At 37.7% G+C, this 16,363-nt stretch overlaps 1 protein-coding gene across 1 annotated transcript in view; it reads right to left on the bottom strand.

The window, feature by feature from the left end:
• Positions 1–3,666: 3,666 nt before the first annotated feature.
• PPP1R21 (protein phosphatase 1 regulatory subunit 21) overlaps positions 3,667–16,363 on the bottom strand; it is a 37,458-nt gene continuing 24,761 nt past the window's right edge. Inside the window, exons 14-22 of the mRNA XM_027710812.2 lie at positions 15,493–15,620; positions 14,965–15,117; positions 14,096–14,188; positions 12,637–12,864; positions 11,225–11,260; positions 9,926–10,042; positions 8,888–8,986; positions 6,716–6,844; positions 3,667–4,897 (exon numbers count right to left, since the gene is read on the bottom strand). Of these exons, the coding sequence (XP_027566613.1) occupies positions 4,868–4,897; positions 6,716–6,844; positions 8,888–8,986; positions 9,926–10,042; positions 11,225–11,260; positions 12,637–12,864; positions 14,096–14,188; positions 14,965–15,117; positions 15,493–15,620 (1,013 nt within the window). The 3' untranslated portion in view covers positions 3,667–4,867. The remainder of the gene's footprint in view (positions 4,898–6,715; positions 6,845–8,887; positions 8,987–9,925; positions 10,043–11,224; positions 11,261–12,636; positions 12,865–14,095; positions 14,189–14,964; positions 15,118–15,492; positions 15,621–16,363) is intronic.

The raw sequence follows: 16,363 nt of genomic DNA, 5'->3' as shown, positions 1-16,363 counted from the left end.
TCCATTTTAGCTCCACTGCTTTTCAGTGTTGTTGAAATTTCCCTTGTATTTTAATACAGAGGGATGTCCTTCTGTAAATTCATAGAATCATAGAATAGGTTGGGTTGGAAAAGACCTCCAAGATCATCAAGTCCAACCCCTGATCCAACTCCAATTACTATATCATGGCACTAAGGGCCACGTCCAATCTCTTTTTAAAAACCTCCAGGGATGGTGAATCCACCACCTCTCTGGGTAGGCCGTTCCAATGCCTGATAACCCTCTCTGTAAAGAATTTCTTCCTAACATCTAACCTAAACCTCCCCTGGCAGAGCTTGAGCCCATGTCCCCTTGTCCTATTGTTGGTTGCCTGGGAGAAGAGACCAACCCCCACCTGGCTATAACCTCCCTTCAGGTAGTTGAAGAGAGTGATGAGGTCACCTCTAAGCCTTCTCTTCTCCAGACTAAACAACCCCAGCTCCCTCAGCCTCTCCTCATAGGACTTGCCTCTGCAAGAAGCTGAGTGATTCTGAATTAGCATTGACATGTCTAAAGCTGCCTACACACAGAGCAGAGGCAGATAATGAAAACTGCCCCCGGCAAGTTTCCGTGTGGTTTAGTTCACAGCCCCAGTCAACCAGTAAACCTGGTTTACAAAGGTCCCCAAAAGCTCTTCTCTGTCCCCCTCTGTAACCAAGCCAGCAGTTCTACACAGACAATTACAGTTAAAGCAAGTCTCTGACTCTCTAATTAAAAGAAATATTCAGGAATTCAGGTAAATGTGGCCCCTTCTAAACAAACATGGTTTTAATTCATAGCTGAGCAATTCTGCAAGTAATAACAGAGGCAGAAAATGCAGAATAAGACAGAACAAGCATTCTTAATCGAGCAGCATCCAGCCTTTGTGGGAGGAAGTAATCAGACCTCTGGCAACAATTACCATTTTTTACTGCACTAAGCTTTATTTTTATTATGACCCTGCTGTTGCTAAGATAGTGCTCTCAAATTACCTTACATACAGACTGTATTAAATAACAGGTTTGCCCAGGTTACAGGGCCAGATGGTTCTCCAAAGTTTAATATATCAGTGGATTTATATTATTACAAAATCCCACAGCTTTCACATTGCTCACCCAATCCAGTAAATAACCTCTCCAGTCTAGGCAATATGTGGATACAAAATTTATTTCCTTTCCTGTTTGCAACTGATGCTTTATATGTCCAAACAAATCTGTTCTTTGGAGTCCTAGTGAACACTGTTAAACAGTGTGATCACTGTGTCCAAAGTCAGCATCCAGGTAACATGCTGGGCCAAAGACCTTCACACCAAAATTTCAACTCATCTGTTAGTGAGGGAAAGCAAAGTATGTGGAGCAGCATCCTCACAAGTACAAGAAATGGAGCTGGCTTGGGAAAAAGAGAAAATAATCCACAAAACCAGCCAAAGTATTTCAACAAAGATGGGAAAACCGAATGCTTCAATTTCAATACTGATGCTGCTTGGAGTGCTGCTAGATCACATCCATCGTGAAGATCCAGCCTCCACTATTACTGAAATGTTGAGCTGGTTCAGAATTAATCTGAAGGAACTAACACAAGACATGACAAACACCACCATTTTTAAACCAACATTTTAGATGATCGTTGTTCAAATCACAGATGAATAATTATGTAACAAAATAAGCAGATGATTGTTTAAACAGCAGTGAGATGAGACCCTTGCACAGCCTACAACGTCAGCCTAAGATCCTGTTTTAGAATTTAATCTCTCAGGCAGGGAAACCTCTGACCTCTAAGAGCTTAGGGTCTTTTAAAATAGCCAATGTATTTGGTGTTTCTTGGGTATTTTCATGACTCATGAAGCAGTAGCTCTTAAAAGGGCAGTTCTGAAGTTGAACTCATTCGTGATTACAGCAAATATTTATTTTGAGCACACAGAATAGTTACTGGGGATGTGTTTTCAGAAATCTAGGATAGCTGAACATTTTAAAATCCTTAAATATGTTAGTATAGCTTCAAAAACAAAGTTCAGAGAGAACTTCTGAAAATCCAGTTATTAAAACCATTAAAATAGTGATGTTTCCTGAGTTATTCACTTATGCATGAGTGTGAGAGACTACTCACGAGGTGCCCAACATTATGGAGACATGAATTAAACACTCTAAAAATGCTTTAAAAACTTGTGTATTACAGTGAACTGTCCATTCAAAAAGTTAACTGTCATTAGGGTTTTTCTTTAAACTTGGTTTTACACAGTAATGTTCTAGATTTTTTTCCAGATTGCAACATTTTGTCATTAGTTTCCCCAATTAATCAACTAGTAAGACAAGCATTCACACTGTACACTTTTGAGGATTAATTTCAGTATTAGTAGCATTTCTTTGCCCAAATTTTGTACACCCCATGATAATCTGCACATACTATTTCATATACACAAAGTAGTTCGAGTTTCTATTTCTGGACAACTTTGCCTCAAAGATGAATTCTTCACTGCCATGTTGAAGTCAGCCTTCAGTTGCATAGCCTTATGTAGTAGCAATTTAAACATTTAACAGCATTTGAGATATTCAGAAACAGATTCAGAATCACCTGGTTAGCAGATAATAAGCACAAGCTAGTTGGGCATTTCTACTTGATCCAGCTTCTAATGCCAATAAGTTAAATGTAATGTACTATGCCCCTTTACAACATTACTATAGCAGTATCCAAAATACCATTTTAAATTTTTTTTCCAGATTCTATTTTCGAGTATTGGTAGTTTACAGTTTTCTAAAGCTTAATTCAAAACATTTTCCTAAAAAACTGAAGGGAGCTCGAGTGATCAAAATTGTCTCTCCCTAAGCATGTTTACTGCTGATTGGTGAGAGGGACACACAAACACACTCCCAAATAATACTGCAAAGAAAAAATGCTGATAAACTAATGTGCATTGGAATTGTACCTAAATGCCTGTACATTCTGTATGAATTCCAGTTTGGATGTTGAGATATATTCTGTTGTAATGTTTGAGATAACATTTTATGCAAGCTCTAAACACACTCTCTTCAAAGCATATGTTTTAACTGGACATGTCAAAAATGCCTAAGCAAAACCTTTTTCTGAATGCAGCTACCTATGAAAAGTAGCATCAGTAACACATCTAGTAATTTGATTCAGAGAATTAAAATAACTGAATTAGCACCTTCACTGCAAGATAAAAGTCTTCAGAGAAGGCAGCTTCAAAAGAATTGGAAGAAAGCACCTTCCAACGCTAACTGAAACAGGCGAAGCTGTACCTGCTTCCATAAAATGGTTTGAGAGAAAGCAAACACTTCCCAACCCGGATTAGCACCAGCACCCAGTTTTAAATTCAACACCGTGCTCATAAGAAACCCTGCAGGCTCTCCCCATCTCCTCTCCCTTTTCTAACCACATCTATTTTGCATTTCTAAAAGGAAAAAACAACAGAACAGTTCCACAGTGGTGATCAAGCAGACCAGGTGAGAAATGCTAATGTGGGCTCGATGTACTTTGCACAGAGCAGCATTAGGTACAGAAATGCAGCCTGGCTCAAAGAGAAGCACCATTAAGAGTAACTAGACTGATGTACTTACCTCAGCTCACCTCACCAGCAACACCTGTTAACACCCCCCCACAATATCACACCATGCAACCTGGGCACAGCCAGAATTAAGAAAAAAGTCAGGCTGGTTTCATGTAGTTGATTTTATTATTACATATTGATAATACATATCAACACTTTCGATATCGGAGTAAACCCTTATGGGACAAGTAAGTGCCATAATGCAAATTATGGAACAGAAGATCAATGTAAAGTGTGGAGCAGCACAGCACCTGATTTTAAAAAAAAACAAAACAAAAAAACCCCAACCAACAAACCAATGCTGTGAAAACTTGTGGTATTAAACTTCACTTAAAAAAAAAAAAAGTCTTAGGAGAGGCCTAAAGTTCACAAACTTTTGAAAACACAGGAAAAGCCATGTGCATCCCCTCAGTGAATCCATTAGGACTTAATTCCATAAACACCTTTTGCAAATTCAGTGTTTAAATCTTTCACATATTTTGTATTCTTCTTTACTGTAAGAGAGCACAGTAAGGTGATCTATTCTACACATATTGTTTCACTCTTTTGGGGTAAATGACAATCACAGTTTCCTCTAGCTTTAAACAGCTGTTTCAACCAATATATATATACATATATGTGTAAACAAAATGTTATTGTAAGGGCTTAAAGCAGTTTCATAGAAGTATCCCAATTCAGCTGTTTGTGCTCTTTACTTCAATATCCAAAGTGCCAAATGCAAGCAGGAAAAGTTGCAGTCTAAAATAATGAACCCATTTACTTGTGTGAATTCGTAAAAATCCTTTCAAGCCACAACTCCAATTAATTCAAAAGGGCTGAGAATAGGAATAATACACTTACAGTAACTGCACAGCTTGCATGGCCAAAAAAAGTCTCAAAACTCATTTTTAAACTGTTACTAACAAGTAATGGAATGTACACATATTGACAATGAAACGTATAACTCAAAAACAGACAACTACTGCACTGATCCAAATTTGTTAATACATACATATATTTGAAAATATACAAAATCTGAAGTTATTACATGAAATCAAAACCTGGTTTTAAAAAGTGCACAGTAAAAACTGAAGGTAATTACTATATAAATTATCCACAGAGTGTGTATTTCCTGGTTTAGAGCCAGCATTAAGTTCTGTTTTATCTGTTACAAGTTCTAAATATTTTAAAGCCATTTACAGCACCAATTCAGTTTTTACTAGACCCAATACCAGCCTCTGCTTCCTGGAACAAACAGGTACTGGATAATGAATGGTCACTATCTGCATCCTGTGCAGCAGCAGCTTCCAAAGACTCAGCCGTAAACTATCGACTTTTGTTCTTTTTAGAATTTCCCTGCAACAAGAAACAAGTGAACAAAACATGTAACTCAGATAAGAAAATTTAGACAGGTAACACACAAAACCTTGATGTCTGATAATTTGTGCCTACAGCAAAGAAAGTACAGTCAAACTGAAAACAGACTACAGACTTTTAATAATGGCAGCTTGTAGCTGCTTGCTCTGAAAATCCCACTATTTCTGTAAGTATAACAGAGGCAAATACCAGATATTTCAAATGAAGTAAGGTACTTCAACTGAAACCTGTGAAAGAGACATTTGAGGTATGTCCCAAGACACTCAACTGTATTAACACCAATATTGTAAGGGCAGTGAAGGCAAGTCAAATCACAATTCACCTTTAAGTGTTATTTCAAATATATCCTATAAGAATAATTGCCTCAAATAGAAAAATCAATCCCCCATCCTACAGCTTTTCTCCAAAACATATTTTAATTTGGTCTGTGCAGATTATTCGTGGTTTAAAAAAGAAATTGTTCCACAGCTAACCAACTCACATTTGACTTGCAATAGTTCCACAAAGGAAACATGTAGCTTAAAATAAACTTTACTGCAATAGTTACTTGCTGGCAATTCTTCACCTTTCTATTTCCTTAAGATAAAATTTGTTTTTAATCTAACCAACAACTCTCTCCAAGTGATAAAGGTTTTAACTGCATCATTTTGATTTCAACTGAATCGCCTTCTACACTGGGTAACATCTGAAAACCCGTGTGGCTTCTGTTGTGAGATTCTGAGGTACTTCCTTACAGACAGAGTACCACTTCAAGTCCTAAAAGTATGGCAAGTGAAAAATTCCAGAAAATGTTTTATAAAAACATGAAGTGCTACGATCAGTGTGCAGCCAAGAGCTTTCTTCGAAAAACACAAGAGCTTATACACCCAGAAGTAATTTTAAAGAATACAGTGCCAAGTTAAAACACTTAGATATCTGAAGAAAAACATTTCTGTAAAAGGAGGGGGAAGAGCTTACTCTAAAAAAACAAAAATTGCCATCTTGGGATCTTTAACCAAAACATAGATTTTTTTTATTAATTTTTTTTAACCCTTCAGTAAAACCTGCTTCCGTGCATTCCAGGATTAAGGAGAATAATGCTAATTTATTCATTTCACAGCCAGACGAGTGAAGGGCAAAGGCCTTCACAACACCTGCCAATCCCTAGAAGCACCAGAGTAAGATATACCATGGTTTAATCACTGACTGCTCAAAACAACAGACTTCTGTATTTTTCATCATTAAGATAAGTCAGAAATTTATTTCTTATAAGTGGGCAGATTCCTTGCTTGGAAAAGGACTTAAGTGTGCACTTCAAACTCACAGAAGAATGTAAGTAGTAACTTTCTCATTCCTCCATGAGAGACAAACAAGCTGGAATATGGAAATAAAACAGAGAAAGAGACTAGCTGCCGAGAACAGAGTATGCTGTGACCAACAGGGGTGCAGAAGGGACACTCCTACCCAGAAGTTAATCATAACCACCTGGCATCACCAGCTGGATTTACAAATAGTTCTATTTTCACCACATTTAAACAAAAAAAGGTGCTGATCTGCCATCGGAGGGTACACTTTGAAAGCCTAATGTGAAGCAGTGACACAAAGAGTTTGTTCTTTCCCACATGTATGTTTTGCAAGAATTTTTTCTTCACTGCAAAGTGCAGAAGCAGGTTTGGAGTTTCCTTTCCACTTGGCTGAGAATGAGAACTATAGCTTGGGAACTGGATAGTTAAAAGGGCAGCACTGCAGAAACACCAGATACAACCCACACACCTCCAAAATGCAACCAGTGCCTAAGGCCAGCACCTGCCAACTTACCTTACTAGCCATCTTTAGAGTATCAATTTCTTCCCTTTGTTTAGTTAAGGTTTCATTCATGCTGCAGAGATGGTCACTCATCATACTTAACTGATCCTCATAACTTCTCTTTGTCGTCATCAATTCATCCTAAGGGAAAAATAACACAACCAGAAGCCTTTGCTCAATATTAGTGACAACTGGCAAAGCAGCCAACTTCTACCTCCACTTGTGATACTGAATGTGTGCAATTCAGCTAAAAAAACAATTGCTTTATCAAAGAAAGTCAATAACTATTTTTCTTTTACCTGAAGTCTCATGCATGGTTTATTCCCCTTATTTTTGTGCTGTTTCTGTTAGATTTTTCCCCCCCGCTTTTTATGGCTTACATAAAAGAGTAACAGCCAAGTTTTCCAACATTGCCTCCAGCCAGGAAACAAGTAACATTTATAGGGTTAAAGCATGGCCTGGACATGAACACACATGGCATACAAAGCTGAAGGAATCCACATGCAGTTACAGAGCTTGGATTAGAGAGATGTGGGGGATAGTGTGCATGACTAGAACACAGCAATGACGGGATACACACACTTTAGGGAAGACAGGATAGAAGGGAAGAAATCATGCTTTATGTGAAGGAGTGTCTTGAAGACAATTAAGATCTCAGAAGTAGGGATTACAGGAGAACAACAGGGTGATATGGTAGGCATCTGCTACAAGCAGATAAAAACCTCTCATCCACAGCCCCTGATCCTCATTCGGGATTTTAACTACTCTGACATCTCCTGGAAGGGCAGCAAGGTGGAACACAAGCAACTCAGGAGTTGTCTTGAGTGTGGCAAAGAACTTCTTGATACCAGTGATCAACAGGACTAAGATATGATCTCTGCTGGACCTGTTACTCACAAATAAGGAAAAGCTGGTCAGGGATGTGAAAGCCAATGGTGGCCTTGGGTGCAGCAACCATGAGTTAGTGGAATTTAAGATCCTGAGGGAAGCAAGCAAGATGAATAGCAGAATTACAGCAACCCTAGATTTAAGAAGAGTAGATTTTGGCTTTTTTCAATGTCTGCTCCGTAAGTTCCCAGGTAAAACTGCCCCGGAAGTTACAAGGGCCCAGGAAAGCTGAATGATCAAGGACAGAGCAAGGAACAGCCCAACGCTTAAGAAATGGAATGACTGCGGCACAAGGCCAGCATGGCTGTACAGGAAATATCCCGTTCAACAGCTTGACCTGAACTCTCTCTGCTCTGACCAAAGGAGGGGACCAAGTGACCTTCAGAGAACCCTTCCAATCTAAACAGGTCTATGATTCAATACTATGCAGACTACTAAACATACAAACACTGTGCCTGCTATCTTTTTTTAGGAAGTTTAATATGTACTCGGAGATTAACATCTCATGCCAAGTTGGATTTTGATTATGGAATTTCTTGGAGGAACAAATCACAAGAGTGTTTAAAAGAACTGTTCATGGATACAACTGTTCAAAGTTTATAACATTATGTTCACTGCCTGTATGGAGCAATTTCAGTACCCACCATCACAGACAGGTGAGCAATAAAGTTATGAACTATATGTAAAGAAAACATGAAGGAATTTAGGAACCGAGTATTTACATATATACTTTATTTAATATTGGTTCCTTTCTTAGCTGTGTGGAGGGGAAGGACAAATGGACAGGACATCCACAAGATCTGGCATAAAAGTCAACTATAGTTAACAACAGCTTCTTAAAAATTAGCCCAAAGTTATCATTGCTTAAGATATCTATCTATCTCAAAAAGAAAAAAAAAATTAACCTGGCATCTTTTAAAACTTTCAGGTCCAGGTGCAAGAAAGGATTAAGAATTCTTTGTATAATCTGAAAGCTGTCACACAACCACACCTTTTGACATTAAAACTCCCTCATTTTCACGAAAATCCTTGACATCGAATGCGCTAAAACACAGGCCTGGCTACTACAGCCTTTTCCTTGCAAGGATGTTCCACTTCAACTTTATACCTGGGATTTAAAATGTATCACTTAAGGTTCTTCTCTACATACTATTAGAGATTTTACATCCCATACCTAAGGACCTAGTAATGGCATGGCCATGCTAGATGGCTGTAATTTTTCTCCTCCAACTTCACCTCACACATGATTACAAAAAGCATCTATTGCATTATTACATTATATAACAATTCACTTGCCTGTAATCTACTGATGTTTTGACTGGCTGCCTTCAACTCTTCCGTGAGCGATTCCTTGGACTTCTCTGCTAAAGACAGTCTTTTGGCAAGTGCTCGACACTATCAAGAGGAACAGGATAGGGATGGGAGAAGGAAGGAAACTTAGTTCCAGAGTATTAGAAATACTGTGCCTTGTGGTATCTTTAGGTGACTACTTTGATTTTTCCATCTTTCTGTAACATTGAGATTTCAAGAAACTTAATCAGAGCTTGTGCACATTTTTAAATGCAAAGGTAGTGTAATAGTTAACATGAAATGTTTCACTTTACAGAATTACCATATTGCCAATCCTCTAATATCATGTTTTTCCCATAATTGCTAGGAAATTTTTCATAAGTAAAATACAACACAAACAACTCACTTCATACCTTGATCAAATATGACAGGAAAGATGGCTCCTCCACTCTACCATTAAAAAATATTTAAGATTATTTGTTCTGTTAACCTGGAGTTTTGTTATATTTCACATCAGTTAATTACACAAATCAAAACAGCCACTGTTTTCAAAAAAAGTTACCTTACAATTCTAAATGAAAACAGGAAACTATGGATACAATGAATAATTTTGTTAATTCTTGAAGTTCTTGAAGTATAACTTATGTCTAAGAACCAATTTTCACTGAAGAGAGTTGCTTTCATCACTTCATGATACACTCATACATTTTTGAATGACATCAGCATCACCTTAAAATTAAGTCCAAACTATCTAGGTAACTAAAACCAGCTACTTCAGCTTACATGAACAAACCTATACATGATACACATTATACTTCTTAATACACCCAAGACAAGGCTACTAAAGAATTTATTTTAAAAAAGTCGCTCTACAGTATCCATTTTCATGCATACTAGACCACAGTCAAAAAATAAAATACTCCAGGAACAGATTTTTAAAAACACTATGCTCCATATATTTAAACTCACTATCATAGCACTTGCCTGGGGAAAGCTGAAAAAGAGATTTACTGTTTTCAGCAGAGCCACTGCCTGCATGCTCACCTCAGCATAAAAGTGCACTGATTTGCTGTCAGCAAGCTGCAGATGAGAGGTAAGTTCTGCTATCCTTGCCATATAGTGGGTTTTTATCAGGTCTTCACGAGACTCAACATCTGGAGCCTGGCAAAGCAAAAATTTAAGCAGACAGTATTTACGTTTAACAGACTGAACACTTGCATCACAACATTGCCTCTATACAGACTTCTCCCCTCCTGAGGCCTGGCTGCTCTACCCGAAAGTATTAAATTGCCCAAACACAAGAGACAGATAACAGCAGGTCACACTGCAACTTGCCACTCTGATGGTGACTCTCAACATCAAACTTCCTTGAAGGACAAAGAGTTGACTGGAGAGGTAAGAATTTAGCTTGATTTAACATGTCTGATGAAGACGAAAATCCACTGCAGAAGTGCTTTCACCCACGTAAAAACATTCTATCTTTTCCCAACAAGGAAGAATTCCTTGACATGACTAAATTTCAGCAGCTCACAAAAGTCAAAACTATTTCTAATGCTGCATGTTCCCAAAGTTTCTTTAGACATGTGAATTTTAAAAAGAAAAGAAAAAATAAAGAAGCCAAACAACTTGCTAGTTAACTATAAGTTAACTGTATAAGTAGCCCGCTGGAGGCAGCTTTCACATGATCTGTCATTACCTTCAAGTCCAGCACTATGCTGAAGCTTTTAAGAGCTTGTATGAGTTATTCCCTGGCCCCCTAACCCTTTTTAATCACACCTTCAGAAGAAAAGGACGCATAAACTGAAACACACATCACTTCCTTCAGCATCAGAAAAGGGAAAGCACTGAATCTTATTCTGCGGAGTTCCTGTTGGGACAAGTGTTACACTATAGCAGTGCTAAATAAAGTGAGAGCAGGTTCCAAGTTTCTTTCAGTATGACCTCTGGTTTGGGATAGCCTGTACACCAAGCACTGCAGTCAGGGACTTATTAGCAGCTTGAGCCCTTCCTCAAGAGATAAGAATGGAGGCTTGGAATGCAGTGTGGGCTACTGAAGCACAAACAGACCAATGCTTTCCTCAAATTACACATAACAGACCTGGATCACAGCTCGCACTGCTCCAAAATATTTAAATGGGTAAAATAAGAGTTCACTAACAGAAGAAAAAAATTAAGAAATACGTGGATTTCAGAAATTTGACTATATAGTATATAGAGACTACACAGGTGACTCGTGCCATTATATGACACTATTCTTGGTAATTAGACCTCTGGAGTAAGTTTAACAGCATCAGAATTGAAGTACTTAGCAGATGTGCTTTGATAATGCTTAAAACAGATTACCTTTTCATTATCAGTAGTTATAGTCAACATTCCAATCTAGAACAAGGAAGAAAATACACTTAATGAGGACTGCAAAAATAGATACCATAACTGCAAGTCATTATGGTTTCAGTCAAAGAAGAACTTTAAATTTAAAAAACCTTGCAGCAGTTCAAACTGAAACCAAATTTAAGTATTTCCACCTGTAACATAAACAAGAGTGATTACATGGATGCCTTGAACAGAATTAAAGCTGACACCAACTCTCCAAATATATCCCCTGCCTTGCTATGCACAGAGGAAAAGGCAATAAAAGCAACAAGATGCAGCTGGGCTTTTATGATTATGCAACTGCTTGATCATATGAAACTAATTCAGAGGTACTTCAGTGCATTGAAATGTTACTTGTCTTAAATAAGAGCAAGGAAAGACGACTTGGATTTACTGAGTACCTTCCGAATTTCTTCCTTTCCACTTAGACAAAACTCTACAGGAGGGGTGTATGCCAATAACTAGTTTCATGGAAGAATATCTTCACAGAGAATCAAAGGGTTTTTTCCTCTCCATCTCAACAGGACTAGAGACTGAGGTTTATGGGAAATATTTATACGATATGTTGACCCATAATTTATGTTAAGCATTGTGCCTGGAAAAATTCTCCTCAAACTCCTAACGATTCAAATAGAGGATCAAAAAGTTAAGGTCCCAGTTTACTTCAAAACTGAGGACTTCAAAACAATCCACTGATTATTTCTTCCTGGAGTGGGACAGTGGGGAGTTAAAAAAAAAAAAAAAAGAATTCTGTTGAATGCTGAGCAGAGTAGTTTGATTATTTCTTACAGATGACATTCCTGCTAATACCACTTCAGAAGTGGTAATTCAAGGGAAGAGCCAACCCATTTTAAATACTTGTAGTAAACAGGAAAAAGCCATTTCCCAACACAGAAGAGCAAGGACCGAATCCATGCTACATCCAAAAGCAATTGCTGAACCCCAACTGACATGTAGTAAATCTTATAACCCATTTACAAACACTAGTTACCTACTTTCATTTGCTTTAACATACCTAGAGATGAATAAAAGTATTGGAAACTCAGAGCCAACCTGAGATATGCACCAATTGCAAGGCTTCCCAGCTACTGAGTCAGAAAAATCTAGAGGTTAAGCACCTAATATTTCCCCCTCAGTCACACAAGAACAGAGCTACAAAAATATCTCTGTGACAGTTATAACAGCGAACAAAGTCTCAAAATGCAAGAAGTTCCAAACTCTGCAGAAAGTATTCACAGGCAGCTCTGCAAACACAAGGACCCCAAGCATGAATGCTCTTCAACACAGTCAAAAGGCTTTCATTATTACTGTTCCACTGATCAAAGAGCACTACTCCTAAAGAAAGTGGACTTTTCTCTACTGAAGTAAAAAAGGTCACTTACCAGACTAGTACTCTTAATGGGTTCCCTCTTTTCTGTGGTTTCCTTCTTTTGTTCTGTTACATTTGGCAAAATGGAATGCTCCTGCATAGTTTCAGTTAAATTTCCACTAAGAGAGTTCTTCAGTTTCTGGTTTTCTTTCTCTAGCTTTATTTTAGCTAGCTGGGCCTCCAACATCCAGTGTTCTTTTTCTTGTTCAAGTTTTGCAATTTTCTCCAAACTCTGCTGAACCTTTAGGAGGGAAAGTTTACAGTCCAGGTTATTGAACCCAAGGGGAAAAAAGCCACACACAGGAAATGTTTGAGGACAGTATTATTTTAAACCATTACATAAGTGAGCTAACAAAGAGTGCAGCAGGTAAACAACTACTGTTTCGAGCTGTACAAGTAACTACGGTCCACTGTCAAAAATGACCATGTTTTTAATTAGTTTGAAACTTGTGTCACAAAGTTATAGCTCATAAAACTGGCAGCATTGTATGAGGTGAAAAATCAAAGCAGGGAAGAATTTTATAAAAACTTGAAAGATGTGTACCTGGCACCACCAGCATTATAATTTTCTACTCTAGAAAGACAAACTCTCCCCTCCAGCTGCACCACCTCACCCAGACAGAACCACCCACTTTGTCTAGTTAAGAAAACAACCGTGGAACAGAACACATCTAATCACTCCACACATTTGTGCTGAAATTTATTTCACCCCTACTAACACAGTTTGAGTACTAGCCACTACTCACAAAAAAACCCAAACCAAACTAACAAACAAACAAGAAAACAACTCCAACAAAACACAGAAAAGAAAAACCAAAACAATCAAAACCCCCACATACACACCAAAGTATTTTTCTTAAAGTTCAATGACAATGAGTCAAGCACAGTCTGAGCATTCAAGCTAATAAAGAAGTTTCAGTATTAATCAGTCAGTCTCATTCATATGAGGAGATGGGCAAACTGTGTAGGCCTTTTAAATACCATGTAACCTTCCCCTGTTTCAGCTTCCAGAAAAAAAATAAAAATATATATATATGCACACTGGAAGACAGAAACTGGATTCTATTACTCTAACTGAATAGAAAAATCATTGTTCTTAACCAGTACTAATAAATCCTGCACAGTCCAAAAAAAAGGACTCAAAACAAATTAATCCTTCGGTATGCCTTATTTTTGTCTTTATTTTGCATTTAATTGAATAATTAAAGATTGTTTGACTTCTTGTACTTACAAATAAAGCTATCAATGGCATAATCCTGTCTTTTATAACTACATGTACATTCTGCAGGTAGAGAAGATAATCCAGCCTGACAAGGGTAAGCTTTACTTTCAAAACTCTACCATACATCTACAGGCTAATTTTAAGCTTCAATACATGCATGACCACAGACAAAGTATGTGGAGACTATTTGATATTACTTTTCTCCTACAAAATACATTATCATACATTAGTAAAATTTATACCAGAATACCTGTTGTGCAAGACCTTCTCTACTTTCTGTAGAACTCAGGAGAACTCTGCGATTGGCTAAAGCCTCTTCATAAGGCACTGAATCTGCACAAGGCTGTAGAAGAACAAAAGAAACCTCAAAACATGTTACACAGTAGATCAGAATGCATATTCTACATTTATTTTCTTACTGCCTTCCTTACTTCATAGTAAAGGGAAGAAAAACCATGTTCCAAGTGCTTACCAGCCAGTAGGAAAAAATGGTTTGAGCTCACAAGAAATACTGCCCCAAAAGGTGCAGTTGTTTAAAGCACTCAGAAAACTCAAAAGTGTTTAATTAATCATCAAATACATCTTTACAGACATTGCAGTAAAGTGATTTAGTAACAACTGTTAAGCACACCATCACTTAATTGTTAAAATTAACAGAGACAACAGAGAGATCTGGCGGCATTCAATCCTTTGGTTCAGCACATTTTTTCCAGTGCTCCTCCTTTTCAGCTGCCTTTTTTTTCTCCCTGTTGCTCTCCACTGTGTTCCAGTGAATGCAAGTGTAAGAATATGATATCATTTGCTCCGCATTCGTGGTGGATACGGGAGGAAAATTAAATAAGCAGCTACCATCTTCTCCTTGGAGTCTTGGCACAGAAATAATTAGTGGAAATGGGTAATGGCAGAATTGGCACATACCCTCTGTTGTGAGGGCAACTATGCTCTCTAGTTTTCAACAGCATTATTGCTCTAAGGGTTCCATTCCCTTAGCCAAAAATTCTCATTCAGAGAATCTAATCCATTCCAAATACTGAAAATCCTTAGTTTGTATTGTCTGTGGCATAACCAAGTATCAACAGAACTGCACTTTCTCTGTGCAAGCACAGTAGCTGAACAAACCTTCTTCAAAGACTTCATGTAAGCAGCTGCCTTTTTCTTGTACTGCAGCATACACTCAGCTGAGAGAGGGCTGATGAACTCTGTTCCTCCTTTAGGGCCATAGCTCAATGAAGCAGTGAAGTGATCCAAGTTGTTGCTGAAGAACGAGGCGATCTACACAGATCAAGAGAAGTCACTTTTTTAATTAAGTTGACCAGAAAGATTCATCAGAGCAATTACTCTTTCAAAAGACAAGTATTCAGTCAAACTGGATTTCGCAACAAGAATTTGAAACAAGTCACAGGCCCTTCCACACAACCTAGACCTTACTAACACAAAGCATCCTCTTCACAGTATCCACTCTTAACACTCATTTATGAGGGGGTTTTTAACTCAGCCTGAGAATACCTTAAGAACAAACCTGATACTATAGATTATTAATATCAGAGGCACACACAGATTTTTCAAATCATTCAACTAAAGATTACTTCTTTTTCTTAAAAACCTGCACAACTTAGGGCATTACATTGAAATCATAATCTCCAGTACCTTGCCTGCTCCATTTGTTAAAGCCGCAACAGAGGATAAAATACAGTCATTTGTAGTTATGAGTTTCTGTGTGGCAGTTGGAACATCTTGTTCTAAAGTAGCTTTCTGACTGTAGTGTTTGGAAATATCTGGAAAAGGAAAAAAAAAAAAATCACATTTATGTCAAATTACGATTCTGGTTTATTTCAGCAACCATTTTCAAATTCAGTTTTCGACCTCAGGTTTCAAACACTTCTCCCCTCTCTAAGTTGTATAAAAGTTTAGTCTGGCTACTCTTAGTTCTTCAGTATGGTGTCTTAGACAACTGTCTGTGATCATAAGGAACAGACATTATGGCTGTTACACAAGGCAGAATAAAGGTGTATATTTAAGTGTACTCTGTGTTCCAAAACTCAGAGCTATATAGGGGATTCAAGCTCACACTGACCTAGTGTTTCATCTCGCAAATACACTTTTCATTTCCATGTGTTTACATCAGGACACTCAAAAGGAGAATTTTTTGTCACGCTCAATATCCAGGTGTTAAGCTCACACAATTTCTAAAGGAAGAGTATTTTAATTCTGTCAGAGCAAATCTAAAAGACTATCAGAAGCTTAGAATGTTACTTTCTAATATTCTTTCAGGTAAAATTAACAGAACAGTCTTCAAGGGGGAGCCAGGTGCAGGAGCACGGGGAGGAACACACAGAACCTTTTTGAAGTCATTCACAGTAACATCTAGGTATGTTGTTTGATTTCAACAGCACCAAAATTTAAAAAGAATCAAGTCTTTATTACACAAGAGCAAACATTCTCTACTTGCCCTAATTAAAAAAAAAAAAAAGGTAATTGTTTGATAGATGAACATTTTGCAGCTATTTTACAATAAAGT

The sequence above is a fragment of the Pipra filicauda genome, unplaced genomic scaffold (genome assembly GCF_003945595.2).
Source record: "Pipra filicauda isolate LSUMZ 115617 unplaced genomic scaffold, ASM394559v2 scaffold143_size2779998_pilon, whole genome shotgun sequence".
NCBI lineage: Eukaryota > Metazoa > Chordata > Aves > Passeriformes > Pipridae > Pipra > Pipra filicauda.
Note: the sequence above shows the minus strand (reverse complement) of the source record. Positions and strands in the feature narration are given on the sequence as shown.